Consider the following 24,115-nt stretch of genomic DNA (forward strand, 5'->3'; position numbering starts at 1 on the left):
GTCTAACTGATCTAGTTCGGTGCGCGTAAGTCTGATTTTCTCTGAGATAAGAGCTAAGCTAGTTCTAGACAGAATTCGTTTCGCATTAGAAGAAGTTACAGCAGCAGATGTTAGTGTAAATGCGTTCGGTATTACCTTAGAGTCGCGGCATCTCTTCAGAAAGGTGAGAGACTCGATTAGCTGAGCCTTCTTGTCCCGGAGCTTGTTGAAGGATCTCAAAGTTATGTGGAAACCCTCCCCGTAGAGGCGGTTAAATTTCGATTTAAAGCTTTCGTGACTGCAGGGATTCATCTTCTTGGTTCTTTCGGTAAAGTCACGTAGAAGGGAAGTAATAAAATAATAAAAATAAAACATAATAAAACAATTCTCACGACGTTTCGGCCACAACGCAAGCAGCCATCCTCAGGCGAAGAATGAAACACCCCAAGCTTGGAGCGTATATTTAAGCTGGGTTAGAGGGGGGGGAGGTGGGAAGAAGAGCGCCTAAACAAAATAATTTGCATATCAAGAGGAATTCAGCATATGGAAAATGCGTAGGAGGTGGGCGGGGGGGGGTTCCAAATCAATACTATGCCCGTGCATTATGCAGGATTAGCAGCATCAAAGGGGGGGGGGGGAAGGGGGGGAGCATTAACAAAGGAAAGGAATGTTAATAGTATGTAGCTGTAGTTACTAAACAACCACGTAAAAAACTACAGTATAAACTGCATGACAAACTAAAGTATAAACTACATAGCATCATCAGTAAACTTACTATACTCTACAATAAGCTGAGTTACTAACAGTAAGTAATACATGAAAAATTCTACGTTGTAAAAAATTATATAATATGCTTCCATCTAAACTTTATTCTCTTACATCACACGCGTCTATACCGTACTATATACTTCCATAGGCAAAACCAACATTAAATTACATACTGTATTGCTATAAACCACCCTATACCTTATACATTTTTAATATAACACTATGTATTATTCTACCCACCCTAATGTGTATCAAAATGGTTTATTACGTCCTTCCAGTGATTGCTAAGCCAGAATCCATCTTCTCGGTTAAAATTGTCTCTGTGTTTGTAAATGTGGATCGCCTCATGTACGAATCTCTCATGATAGCCAGATGGCTTGCAGAGAACCTCTGTCTTGGAGAAGTCAATGTCATGTGAGCCCACTGAGTTGTAACAGTGATCTGCCACGGCTGAGGTGTTTGTCCTACAGTGTTTCAGGTCAGCTTTATGTTCACGGATGCGGTCCGAGACATGTCGTTTGGTTTCCCCAATGTAACTGCTACCACAGAGGCAACTTAGTTTGTAGACACCAGGGTACTGTATGTCTGGAACCACATCTTTTACAGACGGTACCAGATCACGGATTTTATGTACTGTGTTGAATCGGACCTGGATCTTGTGTTTAATCAGGATTTTGGAGATCTTTTTTGTGACCCCAGCAATGTAGGGTAAGGTGATGGTCTTGAAAGGCTCCTCAACAGGATCCTTCTTGGTGGTTGGAGTGATGGCTTTGCGGATTGTGTAGTCGGAGTAACCATTAGCCTTAAGAGCTTGGCGTACGTGTTTGAGTTCACTGGAAATGTGTTCATGGTCGGAGATGCATTGGGCTCTATGATATAGAGTCTTGATGAGGGAATTCTTCTGGGATGGATGGTGGTGGGAATCCGGTTTTAGATAAGCATCCGTGTGGGTGGCTTTCCTGTAGACAGAGTGGCTCATTGAACCATCAGGTCTCCTTTTGATTAGGACATCCAAAAAGGGTAGCTTGCCATCATTTTCGACTTCCATGGTGAATCTGATGGCTGGGTGTATGGAATTTATATGGTCGAGAAATTGGTCTAGAGCAGGCCGGCCATGTGGCCAGATGACAAAAGTGTCGTCTACGTACCTCTTCCATAAGGTCGGGCGTAGAGTGGCAGTCTGGATGGCGTCCGTCTCAAATTTCTCCATGAAGATGTTGGCTACAACCGGAGATAAGGGGGAGCCCATTGGGGTGCCCTCAATTTGCTTGTAGAAGGTTCCATTCCAGGTGAAGTATGTATTGGTTAAGCAGTGTCTCACCAGGGGGGGTACCCCAGCATTCAGTCCTTGATGAACCAGATGGCAAGCTACCCTTTTTGGATGTCCTAATCAAAAGGAGACCTGATGGTTCAATGAGCCACTCTGTCTACAGGAAAGCCACCCACACGGATGCTTATCTAAAACCGGATTCCCACCACCATCCATCCCAGAAGAATTCCCTCATCAAGACTCTATATCATAGAGCCCAATGCATCTCCGACCATGAACACATTTCCAGTGAACTCAAACACGTACGCCAAGCTCTTAAGGCTAATGGTTACTCCGACTACACAATCCGCAAAGCCATCACTCCAACCACCAAGAAGGATCCTGTTGAGGAGCCTTTCAAGACCATCACCTTACCCTACATTGCTGGGGTCACAAAAAAGATCTCCAAAATCCTGATTAAACACAAGATCCAGGTCCGATTCAACACAGTACATAAAATCCGTGATCTGGTACCGTCTGTAAAAGATGTGGTTCCAGACATACAGTACCCTGGTGTCTACAAACTAAGTTGCCTCTGTGGTAGCAGTTACATTGGGGAAACCAAACGACATGTCTCGGACCGCATCCGTGAACATAAAGCTGACCTGAAACACTGTAGGACAAACACCTCAGCCGTGGCAGATCACTGTTACAACTCAGTGGGCTCACATGACATTGACTTCTCCAAGACAGAGGTTCTCTGCAAGCCATCTGGCTATCATGAGAGATTCGTACATGAGGCGATCCACATTTACAAACACAGAGACAATTTTAACCGAGAAGATGGATTCTGGCTTAGCAATCACTGGAAGGACGTAATAAACCATTTTGATACACATTAGGGTGGGTAGAATAATACATAGTGTTATATTAAAAATGTATAAGGTATAGGGTGGTTTATAGCAATACAGTATGTAATTTAATGTTGGTTTTGCCTATGGAAGTATATAGTACGGTATAGACGCGTGTGATGTAAGAGAATAAAGTTTAGATGGAAGCATATTATATAATTTTTTACAACGTAGAATTTTTCATGTATTACTTACTGTTAGTAACTCAGCTTATTGTAGAGTATAGTAAGTTTACTGATGATGCTATGTAGTTTATACTTTAGTTTGTCATGCAGTTTATACTGTAGTTTTTTACGTGGTTGTTTAGTAACTACAGCTACATACTATTAACATTCCTTTCCTTTGTTAATGCTCCCCCCCTTTCCCCCCCCCCCCTTTGATGCTGCTAATCCTGCATAATGCACGGGCATAGTATTGATTTGGAACCCCCCCCCGCCCACCTCCTACGCATTTTCCATATGCTGAATTCCTCTTGATATGCAAATTATTTTGTTTAGGCGCTCTTCTTCCCACCTCCCCCCCCTCTAACCCAGCTTAAATATACGCTCCAAGCTTGGGGTGTTTCATTCTTCGCCTGAGGATGGCTGCTTGCGTTGTGGCCGAAACGTCGTGAGAATTGTTTTATTATGTTTTATTTTTATTATTTTATTACTTCCCTTCTACGTGACTTTACCGAAAGAACCAAGAAGATGAATCCCTGCAGTCACGAAAGCTTTAAATCGAAATTTAACCGCCTCTACGGGGAGGGTTTCCACATAACTTTGAGATCCTTCAAAAAGCTCCGGGACAAGAAGGCTCAGCTAATCGAGTCTCTCACCTTTCTGAAGAGATGCCGCGACTCTAAGGTAATACCGAACGCATTTACACTAACATCTGCTGCTGTAACTTCTTCTAATGCGAAACGAATTCTGTCTAGAACTAGCTTAGCTCTTATCTCAGAGAAAATCAGACTTACGCGCACCGAACTAGATCAGTTAGACAAGACACTCTACAAATCACACTTATCCTTGAGTGCAACAATGTCCACATCGGATTGGGAACATGTGGAAAAAATGACTGCCTCTTCAGCTGCCGCTATGTCGACTAAATGTAAGGACAACTTGATTTCCAAATTCAACCGCCTCTCAAACAAGAAACCGGACCCACACATTGAAAAGCTAGATGTTAACAAAGTCGTAATTAATCGCAGTAACAGTCCTATTTCTGAAGGTTTGAAATCCGTTTTAGCTAAAGGACTAAACTTTGCAGTCACACCTAGACACATACCAGTTAATGATATAATTGCTCGAGTAGATGTAGCTCTCAAGGGCTTGAGTCACATCGCTGCAGACGTAGCAAGATCGGAAATCTCTGTAACCCTCAAAAACGCTAAGATGCCAGCTAGCAACATCAGCAAAGATGAGCGTTTTGAATTAGCTCAATTAAAAAAGAGGGATGACATTGTCATCCTCTCAGCCGACAAAGGCAATGCCACTGTCATCATGGACAAAATAGAATACAACAACAAAATTCAAGAACTACTCACCGATGGCAGCTATACAAAAATAAAAAGAGACCCCACCAACAGCCTCGTCTCCAAAACCAACAACATCATTTCTGCTTCAACCGCATTAATTGATCAGACCAAACAGTTCTCGTTGAAACCTTCTGCAGCCAGGCCACCAAGATTGTACGGCTTGCCAAAGATACATAAAGAAGATACACCTCTTCGTCCCATTGTCTCTACTATCAACTCCCCGACTTACAAACTGGCTCGTTTTTTGTCCGAAATCCTACGGCCTTTCACTGGAAAAACCACCTCTGCAGTACTAAACTCTACTGACCTGGTATCAACAATCAAGGGGATTGCCCTGTCCCCAGACGACCTGCTTGTCAGTTTTGATGTGGTTTCCTTGTTCACCAAGGTGCCTGTGCCTGACACCATCGCAATCATTGAAGACTTGGTTCATCAAGGACTGAATGCTGGGGTACCCCCCCTGGTGAGACACTGCTTAACCAATACATACTTCACCTGGAATGGAACCTTCTACAAGCAAATTGAGGGCACCCCAATGGGCTCCCCCTTATCTCCGGTTGTAGCCAACATCTTCATGGAGAAATTTGAGACGGACGCCATCCAGACTGCCACTCTACGCCCGACCTTATGGAAGAGGTACGTAGACGACACTTTTGTCATCTGGCCACATGGCCGGCCTGCTCTAGACCAATTTCTCGACCATATAAATTCCATACACCCAGCCATCAGATTCACCATGGAAGTCGAAAATGATGGCAAGCTACCCTTTTTGGATGTCCTAATCAAAAGGAGACCTGATGGTTCAATGAGCCACTCTGTCTACAGGAAAGCCACCCACACGGATGCTTATCTAAAACCGGATTCCCACCACCATCCATCCCAGAAGAATTCCCTCATCAAGACTCTATATCATAGAGCCCAATGCATCTCCGACCATGAACACATTTCCAGTGAACTCAAACACGTACGCCAAGCTCTTAAGGCTAATGGTTACTCCGACTACACAATCCGCAAAGCCATCACTCCAACCACCAAGAAGGATCCTGTTGAGGAGCCTTTCAAGACCATCACCTTACCCTACATTGCTGGGGTCACAAAAAAGATCTCCAAAATCCTGATTAAACACAAGATCCAGGTCCGATTCAACACAGTACATAAAATCCGTGATCTGGTACCGTCTGTAAAAGATGTGGTTCCAGACATACAGTACCCTGGTGTCTACAAACTAAGTTGCCTCTGTGGTAGCAGTTACATTGGGGAAACCAAACGACATGTCTCGGACCGCATCCGTGAACATAAAGCTGACCTGAAACACTGTAGGACAAACACCTCAGCCGTGGCAGATCACTGTTACAACTCAGTGGGCTCACATGACATTGACTTCTCCAAGACAGAGGTTCTCTGCAAGCCATCTGGCTATCATGAGAGATTCGTACATGAGGCGATCCACATTTACAAACACAGAGACAATTTTAACCGAGAAGATGGATTCTGGCTTAGCAATCACTGGAAGGACGTAATAAACCATTTTGATACACATTAGGGTGGGTAGAATAATACATAGTGTTATATTAAAAATGTATAAGGTATAGGGTGGTTTATAGCAATACAGTATGTAATTTAATGTTGGTTTTGCCTATGGAAGTATATAGTACGGTATAGACGCGTGTGATGTAAGAGAATAAAGTTTAGATGGAAGCATATTATATAATTTTTTACAACGTAGAATTTTTCATGTATTACTTACTGTTAGTAACTCAGCTTATTGTAGAGTATAGTAAGTTTACTGATGATGCTATGTAGTTTATACTTTAGTTTGTCATGCAGTTTATACTGTAGTTTTTTACGTGGTTGTTTAGTAACTACAGCTACATACTATTAACATTCCTTTCCTTTGTTAATGCTCCCCCCCTTCCCCCCCCCCCTTTGATGCTGCTAATCCTGCATAATGCACGGGCATAGTATTGATTTGGAACCCCCCCCCGCCCACCTCCTACGCATTTTCCATATGCTGAATTCCTCTTGATATGCAAATTATTTTGTTTAGGCGCTCTTCTTCCCACCTCCCCCCCCTCTAACCCAGCTTAAATATACGCTCCAAGCTTGGGGTGTTTCATTCTTCGCCTGAGGATGGCTGCTTGCGTTGTGGCCGAAACGTCGTGAGAATTGTTTTATTATGTTTTATTTTTATTATTTTATTACTTCCCTTCTACGTGACTTTACCGAAAGAACCAAGAAGATGAATCCCTGCAGTCACGAAAGCTTTAAATCGAAATATATATTACATTTTTTAAATGATAAAACATAGTCTTGTCATCAGTATGACATAGCTATACCAATTTGCAGTCGATACGACATTGGGAAGACGGTTGAAATTGAGATACAAGATTTGAGGATACGACAACAGACAGAGCGAGTTAAATAAAAGCGTGTAAAATGTTTTAAAATATATTTGTAATTTTTTATGATAGAATATAGACTTGTCATCAGTATGACACAAGTATACCAAGTTTGCAGTCGATATCACATTGGGAAGTGGGTTAAAATTGAGTTACAAGATTTTTTTGAGGATACGACAACAGACGGAGTGAGTTAAATAAAAGTGTGTAATAATAAAAACGCACTACGAGCCGCACACGCGAACCTCGCAGCCCGTCGCTGTCACCCCACCCCCCATCGCCCACCACTGTCGGCCTCTTATCTCCACACCACTCTCGCTCACCCCCTCTTCCCCACCACAGTGTGGGAGCCGGGCCACGTGGTGTCATGTGACGTGCGCGGGGACCACCTGCACGTGGCTCAGAAGAATGTGGCGTCGTGGCGCTCTGCGTGGGCTCAGGCGCGTGGCCTCGACTCGTGGCCACGAAACATCTCCTTCCTGAAGGCGGACGTGCTGCGTGACACGCACCTCACCCAGCAGTACACGTACGACGCGGTACGCACGTGTGGTGATGTTGGTGTCGATGATAGTGCTACGGTTAGCGTGCTGCGCTACGAACCCGGCGTCCCAAGTTCGATTCCCGCTCATGGCCAACACCTGTGATGCGATTATCTGAACTTGTCCTTCGCCTCCCCTGGTGTGATGTGTAAACATCACCACTGGGGAGACAAAGGCGTCCCGGCGTGGTGCTGGCCACCCACCCCCTTGTGTGTCGTGCCGGCCTTCATAGGTGCTCGCTAACAGCACTTGCCCCGACAGACTTGTCAAGGCTATTCGGGCGGGATCTTTGTCTTTGTTGATAATGTGCTGAAGGCGAAGTAGTAATTACGGTGATGTTAACAGGTTTGTTTGGATTTGATCGTGATGATGGTGGTGATGTAGTGATTGCGGTGATGGTAAACAGGTGATGTGGGTGTGGTGATGCTGCAGGTGGTTCTGGATATGCTCAACGTTCACTTGGCTGTGTCATGTGTGCTGCCTGCGCTCAAGCCTGGGGGAGTGATCATGATCTACGTGGCCAAGTGAGAGATGCACTCCACAGAAAGCATTTCCACACCGCTCCGCACATGGCTGACGTGGCATTCTTCAGAGAGGACGCTTGAAAAGTCTGCTTCGTGTTACATGCTGTCTTGCGTGAATTTGAAGCGTCATTAAAATCGAAGGAAATTTTGTTGCATTCGCGTAAAGTGACTTGCGTAATTGTGACTTTGAGAAGCATCGTCATAGCATTTGACGCCACACTTTGGAACAAATTCCGTGCCAGTTAAATGCTACCTTACAACATAAACTGGTCCTGGGCATCCCACTCCCTTTGCCAACGCCCGCACTGACCAGCACCATGTATGGTTTAACACCCCTCCCACGACTGACATGGTGAGAGAGGGGGGCCCTCATTACAACGCGCAGTGCATTGTGGTAGCTGGCCGTAAACGCAACGGAGGTGGGCGCACATGTCAACAAGGTTTATAATAAACGGTTGTGCTTATACCAGGAGTAAATTAGGTTGGGTTTCAAGTCAGAAATTGTTCTGTCACTGCTAGGGCTTTCAGCTGTGACAGGAGCGGACTAAAATTAGAAACACCGTGCTATAGCCAGGTCAATAATATTCCCCTCAAGTACCTGATTATTGCGGCTAAGATGCTCACAGTGACGGATATTTCTTGTGGGACATTTCGAAGTGATGGGTTTTACGTGGTCGCGAGCCGTATCAACTTGAAACCTCATTTCTTAGATTTAAATCTTAATGTATTAAAGATTGAAATCTCATTTCTTTAGAACTGATCTTTGTGCGTTTAGTTTCTGGTCCTTCCCCCGCACCTCCGATTCGCGAGGATGGCGACGTACGGCACAAAAGAAGTTCAACATACACACGTACACACACAGAGCCCCACACTCTTGTGCGCTACATTTGCGTCGGCCACAACGCGCGCCACTTAAGTGGCAGATGGCTGTCTGCGCAGCGCCGATGCGGGCGCGCTCAGGACCACTCCCCCCACGCGTGCACGTGCGCTTGTGCAGCATCACGCAGGCCGTGGATGTGGCGGCCACCGTTCGGTCGGAGCGGCTGCCGGTGAGCTTCGAGCTCGTGCTGGAGGTGTCCCACCGAAGCTGGGTCATCATTCCCGCGCTGCACAGAGATGGCAGCCCCTACACGAGACCCACGCGGGTCGGCGAACCGGACGAGGGGGACGGAGGTGAGTGTGGTGCGGCGAGGCCTCAACACCGCCCAGCCCACGGTAGCTGGGTCTGTGCCACGATCTGTTACTGAGCCTTGACCACACTGCTCATGGCACCCGGGCTTTGCTAATGATCTCCTCAGCCAGCCTTCACCACGCTACCCATGGAAACTGTAGAGGCGTTCCCACGGACGCACTCGGAGACGGAGGTAAGTTATGGGATTTCGCCAAGGGTTTATTAAAGACTTCACAAATACACACAAGGGTGCACAACTCCCAGGGGCTAGGGGTCCTACACTGAGTCCTGGTCCCTGCCGGCTAGCTCCGGTCTCTCTCTCGTGTCGTGGACTCTGCCGACTCCACCGACCGGAGAGAGAGCACCTCTATCGGCTACCACCGGCTTCTCCCCAGACTCACTAGTTGATCCCTCTCTACCCCTGGTTCCCGCTTCACCCTTCGTTCTTTACCCGTTCCCACAGTGACCCTGCTTTGGTCACGGGGTCTCCCTTAAATACTCTAGGAGACATGACATCACGTTGCGTGACGTCATCGCACTGGACGGCACACACGACGTCACGTCCCCATATTACTCCTCTACACACTGCTCATGGCACCCGGGCTTTGCTAATGATCTCCTCAGCCAGCCTTCACAACGCTACCCACGGAAACTGTCATCCCTTGGCTTGTCGGTGAACCTTCACACCACCCACAGTAGCTGGCTCTGTGTCACGATCTGTCGCTGAGCCTTCACCACTGGATTTAAGAAGAGGAATTGAGGGTGGCTGTGTCCACGGTGGGATGCGAGGACTTGTGTTTTGCCCAGGAGGTCGCGAGGGTTTTGTTGCGAAAGTAACCCTTCTCCCCTCCCCACCCACGTATTTTTTAAACAGGGTTTGAGAAGCCATCGATGCAGAACGCCCGGCCATTCGTCTGTCGGCCAAACTCGGAGCAGTACGGCCACACAGGTGGGGGATGGAGGGGGGGGGTACGTGTGGCGTGGTGCGGCGTTTGTTGGCTCGGCGGTGTTTTCGCGGGTGGGTGGTGGACGCCGCCGTGTCGCTGTGCCGCTGTGGGGGCGGTGTGTATAAATGGTAGGCGATCACGTCTGGTGCGGAGGCTCGCGTGCGTTGGCATTGGCAATACTTCATTTCACGTGAGTTCTTAACCATTTTTCCCATCCCGAGGCGGTCTGCAAGTTGCTGGGTGCGGTGTCCCGTTCGCCGCAGAATGTCAGAACGTGCAAGCGGTACGGCGTTAGTTTCATTTAGAGAGGCGTAGCGCCGTTGTTTTTAAAGACATTGCACTCACCGCAAACAACTGTAGTGACACGACCGCACTCTACGATAGCTGGCGCCAACTGTGCCACACGCCCTCCCACATGACCTTGTGGGTGCCTCGGTACGTCTTCTGACCTGAAGACGTACCTAATAAAATTATTTTCTTTTGATAACTTTTCTTCCGATTCCATTCCGATGACGGAATGGCATGGAAAGTTTTTTTGACAAGAGCCCATTGAGAGGAGTCTGCTCTTATTCAAGAGAGGTTTGTGTGGAGTAGATAGGGTGGTGATCTCTATTTGCAGGTTCATGTCATTTTCATTTCTGTATGTTAAGGCGAATTGAAATTAAAACATATGGATTGTATCTTGTTTTTTCACAGCTTTCCTCATCAAGCTGCGAAAGATACTGCCTGAATAACCGTGTGAGGATTCCTTCAACCAGCGGTGGATTGAGACAGGGTTGCGAATTATTCTTACCGAATTTATGATGCAAATTACTTTGCCTGAACGACATTAATAAATATTTTGTATTACGTTTGTGAAATGTGTGCTTTGTGTGTGACGTTCTGAGCTGATACGGCATTGCCCAAGTATTTTGAGCTTGCAACACACAGACTTCCATTCAGTCGCACACACCCGTATGCCTACACTTGGGAGGCAAGGGTTGGTGGGCCCTGCAGTTTTAGTTGTTGTTTTTGCAAATCCTAAACTCACTTGCACTTTGTGGTGGTCAGGAGATAGTGCCGCAAGTGGGATTGTGAACCCATGTGTGTGTCTCAAACTTTAAGTCTTAACCTTTAAGTTCTAAGCTCTCCATAGCATGGGTTTTCTCCGAATACACCGATTCTCTCCTACATATCTAAACAAGAAACAGACGTCCAGAAGGGGCGGGTCAGAACGGTAGAACAAAATACAAACGCACGATAGTGAAAAGTATAGGAAAGGTAAACAAATCACTGAAGAAAAACATTCCTGCGGAGGGAGCTGGTAGGAACGTTGGGTTGCTCGGTCAATGGCCAGGGTCAACGGCGGCGTGGTGTATTCCGCAAATATGCCTGACTGTGAGGGCGGGCACAAGTCGGCGTGAGTAGGTTAAACGTTGAGTTTTATAAGGGCACCACGGGGTGACCAGCCCCTCCCCACCCAGTCCCACCCCTCCCACCCCCCACCCAGCCCCACCCTCCCCAGCCCCGCCCAGCCCCGCCCAGCCCCTCCCCACCCTCCCCACCCAGCCCCTCCCCACCCAGCCCCGCCCTGCACGACGGACAATAATCCCCTGTGGACTGGTGTAACCAGGAGGTTCCTACCAGTACTATTTTTTTCTATCTTACCAGGTAAAGCCCACTGAGCTATTAGCCTATTTTTCAAAAGCGACCTGGCTGCAGATGATCGCTCAACAAAGTGGCTTATCACGTGGATGATTTATAAAAGCAAAATAGTCTAAAATGAATTATCGAAACTATTAAAAAACAATTCTGCGAGGGTTTTGGGAGAGCAAGGGGGGGGGAAGCCTCACAGCTGAGGCACCACCGAGTCGGAGACCCCGGTAAGAACTTCTACACAGTCTCAAAAGCTGAGGAGGTTGGGAGGTGAAAATGCACAGGCCTGCGAGAAACTAAAGTGTGGGGTGAGGGGGGGGGGACACGAATAACTTCAGTGAATTGCTGAGGCAGGACGGTGGACTGTGTTGTGTGTGCGTTTTGCAACAACAGTTCCCTTACCGGGACGACTCGTGTGCACCTCGGTGGTGAGATGTTAACTACCTCGCCTGGTATACAGGAGGTTGTGGGTTCGACCCCGACCTTGATGCCTGCTGTGTATTTGAAGTTTGTGGTGTCTCTCTCCCCGTGATTGTGTGGATTTTCCTCCTGATCATCCGCTCCCCCTCCCCACATTTAGAATCAACGTGCGCTTAGAGTATTTGGCTGCTATAAATATTTACGTGATAAGCCACTTCGTTGAGCTATGATTTGTGATCGCCAAGTCGCTTCTGAAAAAGAGCTCGATAGCTCAGTGGGCTTTACCTGGTAAAAAAAAATTGTTAAATCGCCTTCAATAATAGAGTTGTTTTTGGGTCAGATCGCGTGAATATATATGTGTCGTTAAAACCCACCACCACCCGACACAGCCAACTAATAAGGGTTGTCACGTAATCGGAACGTGGCAAATTCGTCACTAGTACAGCACACCGGTGTGTTGGAGAGCCAAGCCACAATATTTACAATCTGAGTACGACGTTTCGCCAGTACCGTAATTACAAATAGCTTCATCAGGCGACAGCCAGATCTGTGAAGTCTAACTTTGTCGTTCCTGATATAGAGGCGTAGATGTGGTAACCACGCTTCTGCGCTCTTGCACAATGTGGGGGGGGGGGGCGGATACTGAGGCAACGTACATTATGCATTATGCAAGCTCTTTGATCATGTTCTTCCTGTCTATTGTGTATTAAAATAGCCGTACCAACTTCAATAGGGTAATTACTTTTATTATTTTATTACTTCCCTTCTACGTGACTTTACCGAAAGAACCAAGAAGAGGGTAATTACCGTTGATAAGAGCGCAGAAATGTGGTCACCACATCTCCGCCTCTATATATGGAACGACAAAAACCATCTGCTATGGATGATATTGGTCGCGAAAGCCTACGTGTTAAACTAAAATAGCCTTGTTGGCTGATGGTCCTCACTCTGTACACAACTCTGGATAATCCACTCACGGGTAATTTTCTAATCATTAGGTTGCTGGCCTACACGCGTAGCTGTAGATGTTGAATTGCCTGTTCATAAATTTGTTGTTTTTGCTATCTTTGTTTTCTTTTTTTTACCAATTGTGAGTTAGGGTCGCCGCCGTTAGCATTCGGCCCAAGTAATTGGCAAAGGTCGCGCTCAAAGAATGACCTCCTTCAAAGTCGAGACCATACCTGTCAACCAGAGGCGTAGCTAGGATATTTTGCGCCCGGGGACGAACTATAAAATTGGCGCCCCCCCCCCACCCCCCGTTTAATCACATTTTCCTATTACATCGAATAAGGAATAACAATTTAAATTTTAATGAAACATTGTATTTAAAGAAGCAAATTTATAGAAATTATATTACATGGCTCACTCAATCACTGTCGTAGACTGGTTGACATAGTCTACAAAAGATTAATTTTTCTTCATTTCACTGTCGCAAACTGGTCAATCACGTAATCAAAATCAGTTTTTTCCAATGTTTCTCTTTCAACGCTAAGAAGAGCAAGATCGCTGAGACGATCTTGTCCCATTGAAGCACGCAAATACGACAAATAAGTTTCAATTTGCTGAACGACCGCTCACAGCTTGCAATTGAAACTGCTATTGTTAATAAAATTTGCAGTGAAATTCGCAAATTCGGAAATATGTCGTCTCCATAAAACACAATAAAACTAAGAAGATCCAAAGGAGTTTCTGAAAGAACTTCATTCCGGTTACTGAGCAGCATTTTGCAATCTCCAATTTCTGTGAAAAGTTCGTGGCCATTGATATCAGTGTCATAGAAATTTCCAAAATCTTTGCAATTTCTACGAATTGCATCGACATCTGTGTTGGATAAAAGAGTTTTGACGTCCAGCTGAAATCCAAATTTTGTGTTCAGGTCTTTTAGTCGTAAAAATCGTGTTGACATCTCCTGTTGAAGTCGATAAAATATGCTCTTCATAACGTGCACAGTGTCTTCTTCTGCTGAAAGGCCTGCATCTCTTGCCAGTTCTCCTGGCATCTTCCGACGTCGCCTAATTCTTCTGTCCACATCGATCCCCCAGGCTGTTGACGTGCGTGGGCTGCTCCGGCTGCTGCAGCCGCCGTCGTAGTTTCTGCCACCAAAAAACAGGCCAGTGACTAAGGCTGAAAGACTGCGCCTGTCTGTTGTTTGGGACGTTCTTCCATGTAAGTTCTTAATAGGCGCGCGTACCAAAATGTAATTACATGACATGTAGGCTGTGTGTGGCGGGATATATAAACTTTTAGGTTGAGGTGTAGATTTGTGCAGTATCAGGCTGCCGCGCCCGCCGCAATAAGTTATAATGTAACGTTGTAAGCCTCATTTTGGCGCCCCTTTACCTTGGCGCCCGGGGACATATGTACCCCCTGCCCCCCCTAGCTACGCCTCTGCTGTCAACCCCGTATCATTCAGACCTTATTGGTCATCTCCGTGCCCTTATAAATATCAACGTTCACAAACACAAGGGGGAAACACAAACAAATAGACAATCACCACTGGTACACTCACCACTCGTACACTCGCCATTACATACCTGTAAAGGGGCCGTCCATAAATGACGTCACGCACCTAGGGGGGGTCAAACATTTGTGACAATGTGTAACGAGGGGGGGGGGGAGAAATGTGACGTCACATCAAAATGCGCAACTTTAAATAAATATAGACAACACGTTCTACTTAATTCAATCGACTTTTTAATAAATGTTTTCCCCTACAACATCAGAGTGCAGCGCCACATTAAATACGCACTACAATGACAATCGTTTAAAGTGATTTGAAGCATGTTTTATTTTCAAAATGGAAATATGGTTTTGGGGGGGGGGGGCAGAGCTTTGTGACGTCATATTTGAGGGGGGGTCTGACTTTTCGTGACGCCGTGTGACGAGGGGGCGGGGGGTCAAAAATCGCGTGACGTCATTTATGGACGGCCCCAAACCCCTTAACAGACCAAATCTGATTCTTATTGGTCACCCCTCATAAATCTCAACGTTCATCTTACAACGTCCTGTCACAAGGGAGAAACACAAATGGACAAAAAAACTTTTTTTGCCCGCATTGAAACGGCTGTACACCGTATGGACCTGAAAACTCAATTTCCCTATACACTAATACGGGGTAAACCGTATGGTCTGACAAGTATGCAAGATATTCTGGGGGGGGGGGGAATAAGCGTTTGACACATTGGTGCCGATTCCAGGAGTGCTTTAACGCGCACAAAACTATTTTGAGGAGGAAAAATATGGCCGAGGAAACTCACGTCGTGAAATGTGTGTTGAGGAGTGGAGTGCTGACGTCAGGTCACACTCGCCTCGGGGGGAATGCCGTCAAGGAAAAGTGACGTCATGCCACCCGGGGTATTTGAGGGGAGACCCGTGACATAGACGGGGTCTTCGCGGTGAGCCAGAGGAGTGAGTGGTAGAGGAGTAGGGGGCTCCGGGATAGAGTGTTGAGAGCCAGGCTAAAGCAGAGGTCGCAACCGGGTACCCGATACCCGTACCCAACCCGATACCCGGCTACCCGTACCCGGCCGGGTACGGGTAGCCGTTTGCGACCCTGGTGCGGCCGGGTACGGGTAGGCCGTGAGTCACCGGTGAGTAACTGTTTGTCACTTATTTCCCAACGTCTTGTCTCTTCTCACAATTCAAGTTCCTAGAATTAACCCACCCGCGCCTGCAACATGGCCTCATCCCAGAGGTCACAATCAGGTACCCGATACCCGTACCCTACCCGTACCCGGCCGGGTACGGGTAGGGTACGGGTACGGCCGGGTACGGGTACCCGTTTGCGACCCTGGTGCGGCCGGGTACCGGTAAGGAATCAAAACCCGTTTGCGACCTCTGGGCTAAAGGGCTGCTTTACCCGGCTGGCCGAGTTGGATGAACCCTCGGTCAGTGCTGTGGGAAGAGCCTGGATAGCCTGGTAGGGTGCAGGGAACTCCCAGTACCCTTCCCCTGGTGAGATTAGTTAATTACACAATATACGCTGCCAAGCTTGGTGGTGTTCATTCAGACGCTGTCTTTCCGACAGACCTGTTCTTCACCTGAGGACGGCTGCTTGCGTTGTGACCGAAACCTCGTGAGAATTGTATTATTTTATTATGTTTTATTTTTATTATTTTATTATCTCCCTTCTACGTGACTTTACCGAAAGAACCAAGAAAGCTTTAATTCGAAATTTAATTACACTTAACCCCTTCCCCCGAGTTAGGCGCAAGCCCTTTAATAAAGAGTTGGCGTCAGCCCCTACACGACTGGCTTCAGTGTCCTTCTTACCGCACAACATATGTACTGTGCTACGCGTGTGCATTAATTATATTTACACTTGGGTGTTATGCAAACGTCCTTTCCCCATTGTACTGTTAGAGCCATGGTTACGCTTACCCACCAGGGCATTAATGCCAGATGATAAAACAACTCCTCTAAGAGACGTTTTCCGTGCGGCAATCGTTGGAAGAGCAATATAATGCGAGGGAATAAAATTCACTTAAATTGGGCCTCTGTAATCACTCGGGGTGGTGAAGTTAGTTACGAGCAACGACATTGCGTTTACAACTACAGTATGGTACACAATTTACAGTCTTGATGTTTATGTCTATCAGCATTAACATCGAGGCCAGCACCTCGCCCAAGTTTGCTTTATTTTGTCTTAAAAGTTATATTTTTTACATTTAAACGGGTTTTTTTGTTACGTTAAAGCAAGTGTAAATTTTAAGTCACAAACATTTTTTCTTGCATTTTCAATTGACGAGATGCCGTATGTGTTGGAATCTCGTTTTCCAATTAACCCACACCCAATGCGAGTGGCACTGGTTCACAGATATTAAGTCAATAATACTGGTAGGAACCCACTGGTTCCACCAGCCCACAGGGGATTATTGTGTCCGTCCGTCCGTCGTGCAGGGAGGGGCTGGGTGGGGAGGGAGGGGCTGTGTGGGGAGGGGAGGGTGGGGAGGAGCTGGATGGGGAGGGTGGGGGGTGGGAGGGGTGGGGCTGGGTGGGGAGGGGCTGGTCACCCCGTGGTGCCCTTATAAAACTCAACGTTTAACCTACTCACGCCGGCTTGTGCCCGCCCTCACAGTCAGGCATATTTGCGGAATACACCACGCCGCCGTTGACCCTGGCCATTGACCGAGCAACCCAACGTTACTACCAGCTCCCTCCGCAGGAATGTGTTTCCATCCCTGGCCAATAACAAGCCACCATTCCAAGGCCACATGCGGCGTATGCAGTGACGGATGAAGCTAGTGCGGGGCCTGTCACATATGCTATGAAGGGGCCATAAATAAAAAAAACAGACATACATATTAAAACACGCATTTGTTACTTGTATAGTAAAGTAATTGTATTTTTTCATTTGCTATACAGCCAGATAATACTACAAATCGCTAACCTTAGACACCCAGTCGTTCATAAAAGTTGAAGGCAGTATAGTACTATAGTAATAGAGCAAGTGCAGAATCACTGAACCGGAATTGATAGCTTGAAAGCATTTCGCGCGGTGCCCTTGAAAGTGCGGGGCTCGTAGCATTTGTAACTACTTTTGCTCCTAGGATAATCCGGCACTGGGCGTATGGATCAACCATCTCCCTGTCCATGTCGGACCACCCCAAATGCCTCCAAAACATTCGGCCCAGCTGCCCTAGATGGTAAATTCCAATGTATTGTTGTATGTTGATAGTGTTAAGATCGAAGTTCATGCCCAAATAAGATCTGATTCGTCAATCTGCCGATCGCTAGCAAAACCTTTATCCTTTACATTATCCCTGCTGTATATCGTATTTTACCCCCTCAAAAAAGTATACACAATAAATAAGCGGATAAGACATCTCCTTCACAGACCCGTACATTAAAACATTAAAAAAAAAAAGTATTTATATCACAACCCATCATCCACAACGCACGGCCTTCTGGGAGTGATTTATTTCATAATCAAGGATTTTTGGGTTTAGATCGCGTTACTTATAAATGTGTCGTAACCCTCCACCACCCGACACGGCCAATCAGTAAAAAAAGTGTCACGTTGACAAAAGACAAATAGTTCACTGCTTTAGCCCACCGGTGTGTTGAAGCGTGAAACCACAACATTTACAATTTAAGTACGACGTTTCGCTGGTAGAAGGTGTATATCGGATTAATTGTGTATGTGGCAGATGCTATATTGGACAGACAGGGCGTAACGTTAGTGTAAGACTAAAAGAACACCAGAGAAATATTAAACTATCGCAAACACAACTGTCGGCAGTGGCAGAACATGCTTGCCAACAGGGACACTCAATTGATTTTGACAACGTTGAAGTGTTGTGTAAAACTAGTTACTACTGGCAAAGACTAATTAGAGAATCCATTGAGATTGAGAGAAACAGAAATAACTTTAATCGCTCAGACAGCTACAGGCTTAGTGCGGCCTGGAAGCGTATTATTAAATAAGATGCATTACAATTCCTTATAAGGGAAACAAGCACTAACTGATTATTAATGTAGCATAATCACAATAGAACACATTCCAAATGATTACTAATCTACAACTCGCATCGTAACAATAGCCTTATTACTAATCAAGTATATAATTACAATAACCCCCCCCCTCAAATCTTTGCACCTGATGAGTTAATGAGTTAATGATGACGTCACCCTGCTGCTGCTCTATATAAGAACGGGAGACACAGCAGAGCCTCACCATTCTGGCGAATTGCCCGATGACGCTGAACGCAAATACCAGCGAAACGCGTTCCTGAACCGGTTCTCCCTGATACACTGCTGCGGCTCGTCGGTGTCCCGTGGGTTCTCCAGCCACCCCGGGGTGTGCGAGGGGCCCCAGACCGGGTGGTCTGGGGGTGGCCTTGCTGCCAGAGGGTGGGTGAGCCGCGGGCGCTGTGGGAGGAGTGACCCAGCTGCAGCGAGCACATGGAGATGGAGACGGAGTCGCGGCGCACGGCGCAGCCTGAGAAGACGCCCGGGGCGCTGCGAGAGACCGTAGGAGCGGGGCGGGCCCGTCTGGTGCGAGGGTGATGTCGGGTGAGGCGCAACAAGGGAAGAGAGTGGGGGGGGGTGGAGGGGTTGGGGAGCGCGGGGAGGGAGGTGCGGGGAGGAGAACGAGGGGGAGCGCCGGGAGGAGGGGGTGGGAGTACCCCCGATCGGAAGGGGGAGGAAGGGGCAGGAGAGGCGCCCGCAGCCCAGGGGCCGGGAGGGGGGCAGTGGAGGGAGAAGACGGCGGGGGTTGGCCCGGTGGGTGCGGGGAGGCCCGGCGGGGGAGCGGGGAGGTGGCGCGGTGGAGCTGGGGCGGGCCTGACCCCGTTGCAGGCCAAGAGGCACAACTGCGTGCGGGTCGAGTTTAAGGAAGATGTGGAAGAGGGGGTCACCCTGGACAGGACGACCTTCGTGAGGTCGGTTGTGCTGGGAATGCTGCAGGTGGAGGTGGAGGACTTGTACTGCCTGATTGCCCTGCTGCAAAAATTCCTTGCCCGTTTCGAGGAGAAGGCGGGGGAGAAGCCGCTGGCGTCTATGAGGACGCGGTTGCTATCGGACCTGGAGACGAAGGTCGTGACCGTGTTCCTTTATAATGAAGCGTTGCATGATCAGGACGTGGAGGTGTGGCTGCGGCAGCATTGTGTGGTCCTGTCGGGCTGCAAGAGGGTGCTGGATGCGGCGGGGATATGGACGGGGGCCAGGCAGTGGAGGGTGCGTCTGAAGACGGAGGGGGGGGCACTGAAGCATGTCCCGAGTGCTCTGAACATCGGCGGAAACAGGGGCTATGTGGTGTACGCGGGACAGCCCAAGCTGTGCAGGAGGTGTGGGGGAGGGGGGCACCTGGCAGCAGCATGCGTGGCGCGCGTTTGCTACAGGTGCAGGGCGCTGGACCACACGGTGGAGGAGTGCGGGGAGCCAGCCCTTTGCAACCTGTGCGGCAGCAGAGGGCATTTGTACAGGACCTGCCCAGAATCCTACGCTAACAGGGCGCGGGCATGGCGGAGTGGCCAGATGGAGGAGGCGACGGAGGCTGCCGGACGGGAAGCGGGCCGGGAGCGGGAAGGGAAAGGGGAGGTGGAGGAACCGCGGCCCCCCGAGGAAGGTGAGTGAGGGGGATCGGCGGAGGAGGGAGCACCACCACCACTGGAGGGGGCGGAGGAGGGAAGGGGAGACGGCATGGAGGGGGAGGGAGGGGGATCGGCGGGGGAGGGAGCACCACCACCACTGGAGGGGGCGGAGGAGGGAAGGGGAGACAGCATGGAGGACTCGGGAACGCCGCTGGGGAACTGGTCGGAGGTGACAGGAGAGGAGGGCGAGGTGGGGCAGCGGGTGGAGGAAGAGGCGGATGAAGCATGGGAGGAAGTGGGGGGGAGGAAAAGGAAGCGGGACAGAGTCCTGATAGGAGCTAGTCCCCAGGAAGACACGAGCCCTTCAGGATCCGCGCCGGACTCGGGAGAGTCGGGGTGGAGGTGGGGGGGAAGGGGGGGAACGTTTGATCCGGGGAAAGCCCCGTAAATCAAAGGGGAGGAAAACGGTTAAGGGGAAGGCGGGCAAAGGCAGGAGGAGGGAGCGCGCGCCGGAGTCCGACACGGGATAAATCACGCCCCGGCATGGACATATCCGCAGCATCGGTCAATGTGAGAGGGATGAAGGGGAAGGGAAGGAGGGGGGCAATCATGCAGTGGCTGCAGCTCACCAGAAGCGATGTAATCTTCCTCCAGAAATGTCACCTCCCCTACACCCTAGGGTCGGAGGCTCTGCTGGACGGATGGAAGGGACAGTACTTTTGGTCTGGCAGCAACGAGAGCAGGTGGACAGGTGTGGCCACCCTTATAGGAAGACGAGGAATGAGTGTAGAAGGGACCCAGGAAATAATACCGGGTCGGCTTCTCTGTCTAGACGCTACTTACCAGGGCGTGCAGCTTCGGCTGATAAACGTGTACGCCCCGGTACGGTGCATGGAAAGGAAGGAGGTGTGGGAGAGCCTGGCGGGCCTACTGGCCACCAGGAGGCAGGTCATCGTGGGGGGCGATTTTAATTGCCCGTTAGGCCTGGCGGACCTGGTGTCGGTGAAGGGGAGGAGGAAGTTAGATTCCTCTTCCAGGGAACTGAGGGAGCTGATGGGGACCTTTGGGATGGTGGATACGTTCAGGAGGATGCACGGCACGCGGCCAGAGTTCACGTGGGCGGACAAGAGTGGGGGAGCACAGTCACGCATTGACTTTATCTTCGTTTCCGACAAGGTAAACGTGGGCAGCGCGGGGGTGGAACCTTTTCCCCTCTCGGATCACAGAATGGTGGTGGCGGAGCTTGTGATCCCGGGGGGGGTGAAGAGGGGGAAGGGCATGTGGAAGATGAATGTGGGCTTGCTGGCGGAGCAGGAGTTGGTGGAAGATTTCAAGCGAGCGTATGCCAGCTGGAGGACGCTGCAGGTGTGCTTCCCCACGAGGGTGGAGTGGTCGGGGCATGTAAAGTGTAGGATCAGAACGTTCTTTCAGTGTTACAGTAGAAGAAAGGGGGTGGGTAGGGATTTGAGACAATGGAACGCTAGGTTAGAAAGGCTGTATGGGCGGCTAGGGTTCCCGGTAGGAGAAAGGATAGCGGAGATGAAGGGGAGGGTAGCCTCAGTCCTGGAAAAGAGGGCTAGGCAATTAGTGTATAGGGCGAGGGTCAGGGCAACAGAGGATAGGGAGCAGTGTACACGTTTTTTCCTTAAGGCGGGTAGGGAGGGAGACAATGAAATGAGGGAGCTGATTAGTCCTACTAGGGGTAGACAGGTGACGACGGAAGGGATGATTAGTGTAGCGGAGGACTTTTATGGGGAGTTGTATAAAGGGAAAGGGATAGATGGGGGGCGGCGGGAGGAGCTGCTGGGAGCATTGGCGAAGAGGGTTGAGAACCCGGAGGCGCTAGGGGAGAGGATTCAATGGGAGGAAGTGGAAGGGGCGGTGAAGGGGCTGAACAAGAACAGGACCCCAGGCCCGGACGGGATCCCGGCGGACTTTTACATAAAATTCTGGGAACTCCTGAAGGAGGATGTTGTGCAAATTTGTAGGGAAACGTTGGAGGAGGGGCAGGTACCGGACGACATGCAGGAGGACCTGGTGACACTGATTTATAAAGGGAAGGGGGAGCGTAGGGACCTGGGAAGTTGGAGGCCAATAACCCTCCTGAACGCGGACTATAAGATCGTGGCAAGGGTGGTGGCAGGGCGACTGGGGAAGGTGGTGGGTGAGGTGGTGGGGCCGGACCAGACGTGTGCGGTCCCGGGGAGGAGGATCGCGGACACTTTGGTGGTCTTGAGGGAGGCGATTGAAGGCGAGAGAGAGAGGGGGTGTCCGTTGGGGATCCTAAGTCTGGACCTGGACAAGGCCTTCGACCGCCTCTCTCATGAATTCATGCTGGCGGTGATGGAGAGGATGGGGGTGTGCGGGCCCCTGGTGGAGTGGGTGAAGCGACTCTATGGGGGGCTCAGGGCCAGGCTCCTGATAAATGGGGAATGCTCCGGGATCATCCCAGTGGGATCGGGGGTGCGGCAGGGATGCCCGATGTCCCCAGTGCTATTTGTCATGTGCATGGAGCCGCTGGCGCAGATGATAAGGAATGACCAGAGGATTGGGGGGGTGGTAATACCGGGGAGCAAGGAGCAAGGAAAGGTGACCCTGTACATGGACGATGTGGCCGTGCTATGCAGGGACGTGGCATCGGTATGGAGGGCAATGGAGGGGATGGGGAGGTTCTGCGCGGCCTCCGGATTGAAGGTCAGTGTGGGGAAAAGTCAGCTCATGGTTTTTGGAGACCCGAGGCTTTTCGAGGGTCGGCCGCCGGAGCTGAGTCTACAAACAGAGGGGATAAAGATACTGGGGGTGTTTTTCTGTGGGGATAGGATGGGGGAAGGTAACTGGGAGAAGGGGGTGAGGAAGGCAAAGGGCTGCCTAGGTAAGTGGGCTGGGAGGCGGCTCACGATGGCCGGTAGAATTATGGTGGTTAAAACAGAAATATTACCACCCCTAAACTACTTGGCGCAGGTGTTCCCGCCAGGTGGGAGGGAGGCTAAGGCCTTGACCACGGCGATTTTCAGGTTTATCTGGGGGGGAGGGATGGAGAGGGTGAGGAGGGCCGTGGTGTGTCTGCAGGTCCAGAATGGGGGGAGGGGTGCCCCAAATGTGGGGTATACCCTGCAATCGACCTTTGTCTGCAATGCGCTGCGGCTGTTCTTCTCTGCGGAGCCGCGGGGCAAGGCAGCGTGGTATATGAGGTACCGACTGACGTGGCGGTTGCGGGGGCTCGGGATGACTGAGGCAGGAAGGAGCACCCCTTTGGACTGGCCGGGGGGCTGGGTTAGCGACGTGGTGGGGAGCTACGTCGGGCAGCACGGCCTGAGCCGGTGGGGGGGTCGGTGGGCCCCCAGGGAGGTGCGGGCTGCGGTGGAGAAGGAGGAGGCCTGTGACGAGGTGGCCGGTGCGAGGAGGGAGACGCACGGGAAGATTTGGAGGAATGTGGCGTCGGCAGTGCTCACGAAGGAGCAGCGGGACCTGTCATGGCTGGCTGTCCGAGACAGGTTGGAGACGCGGGGTTTCTTGTACAGCCGCCAAATGGCGCATACCCCCAAGTGCCCGAGGGGCTGCAACGCGGATGAAACTGCGGCGCATGTGATGGTGGCGTGCCCTTTCGCCCAGGAAGTCTGGAGGAGGAGTAAGCCGTTGCTGGCCCGTTTCGCTCTATCAAGGGTGACGGCACGGGACGTCATGTGGGGAGAGCTGCGGGGGGTGGGGAGGGAGGACAGGGACCGGGTGTGGGCTGTAATAGGAGCGACGAAAGAGGCGCTGTGGAAAGCGCGAAAGAAGGGGCTGGAGGGGTCCCTGACGTCCCCGTTGGAGACATGCTATGCTGCGAGGAGACTGTTGGAAAGGGTGGTAGAGATGGACCAAGGGAAAATGGGGCGCGAGGCCGCAAGGGAACGATGGAAGTGGCCGCTGCCCAGGGTGGGCTAGGGCGGGGGGGGGGGGGGGTGGGAGGTCCTCGCCGGCATCCGGGGGTGAAGGTGTGCGTGGCTGGAAGGGGAGGCTTCCCCTCCGATGCTGTGGCACG

At 50.0% G+C, this 24,115-nt stretch overlaps 1 protein-coding gene across 1 annotated transcript in view; it reads left to right on the forward strand.

The window, feature by feature from the left end:
* The window catches only part of TRMT61B (tRNA methyltransferase 61B), a 39,239-nt gene extending 28,415 nt beyond the window's left edge, over positions 1 to 10,824 (forward strand). Inside the window, exons 5-9 of the mRNA XM_078875157.1 lie at positions 7,165 to 7,358; positions 7,794 to 7,885; positions 8,883 to 9,058; positions 9,931 to 10,005; positions 10,700 to 10,824. Coding sequence (XP_078731283.1) covers positions 7,165 to 7,358; positions 7,794 to 7,885; positions 8,883 to 9,058; positions 9,931 to 10,005; positions 10,700 to 10,737 — 575 coding nt within the window. The 3' untranslated portion in view covers positions 10,738 to 10,824. The remainder of the gene's footprint in view (positions 1 to 7,164; positions 7,359 to 7,793; positions 7,886 to 8,882; positions 9,059 to 9,930; positions 10,006 to 10,699) is intronic.
* The last annotated feature ends 13,291 nt before the right edge of the window (positions 10,825 to 24,115 follow it).

The sequence above is a fragment of the Lampetra fluviatilis genome, chromosome 40 (assembly GCF_964198595.1).
Source record: "Lampetra fluviatilis chromosome 40, kcLamFluv1.1, whole genome shotgun sequence".
Taxonomy (NCBI): Eukaryota; Metazoa; Chordata; class Hyperoartia; order Petromyzontiformes; family Petromyzontidae; genus Lampetra; species Lampetra fluviatilis.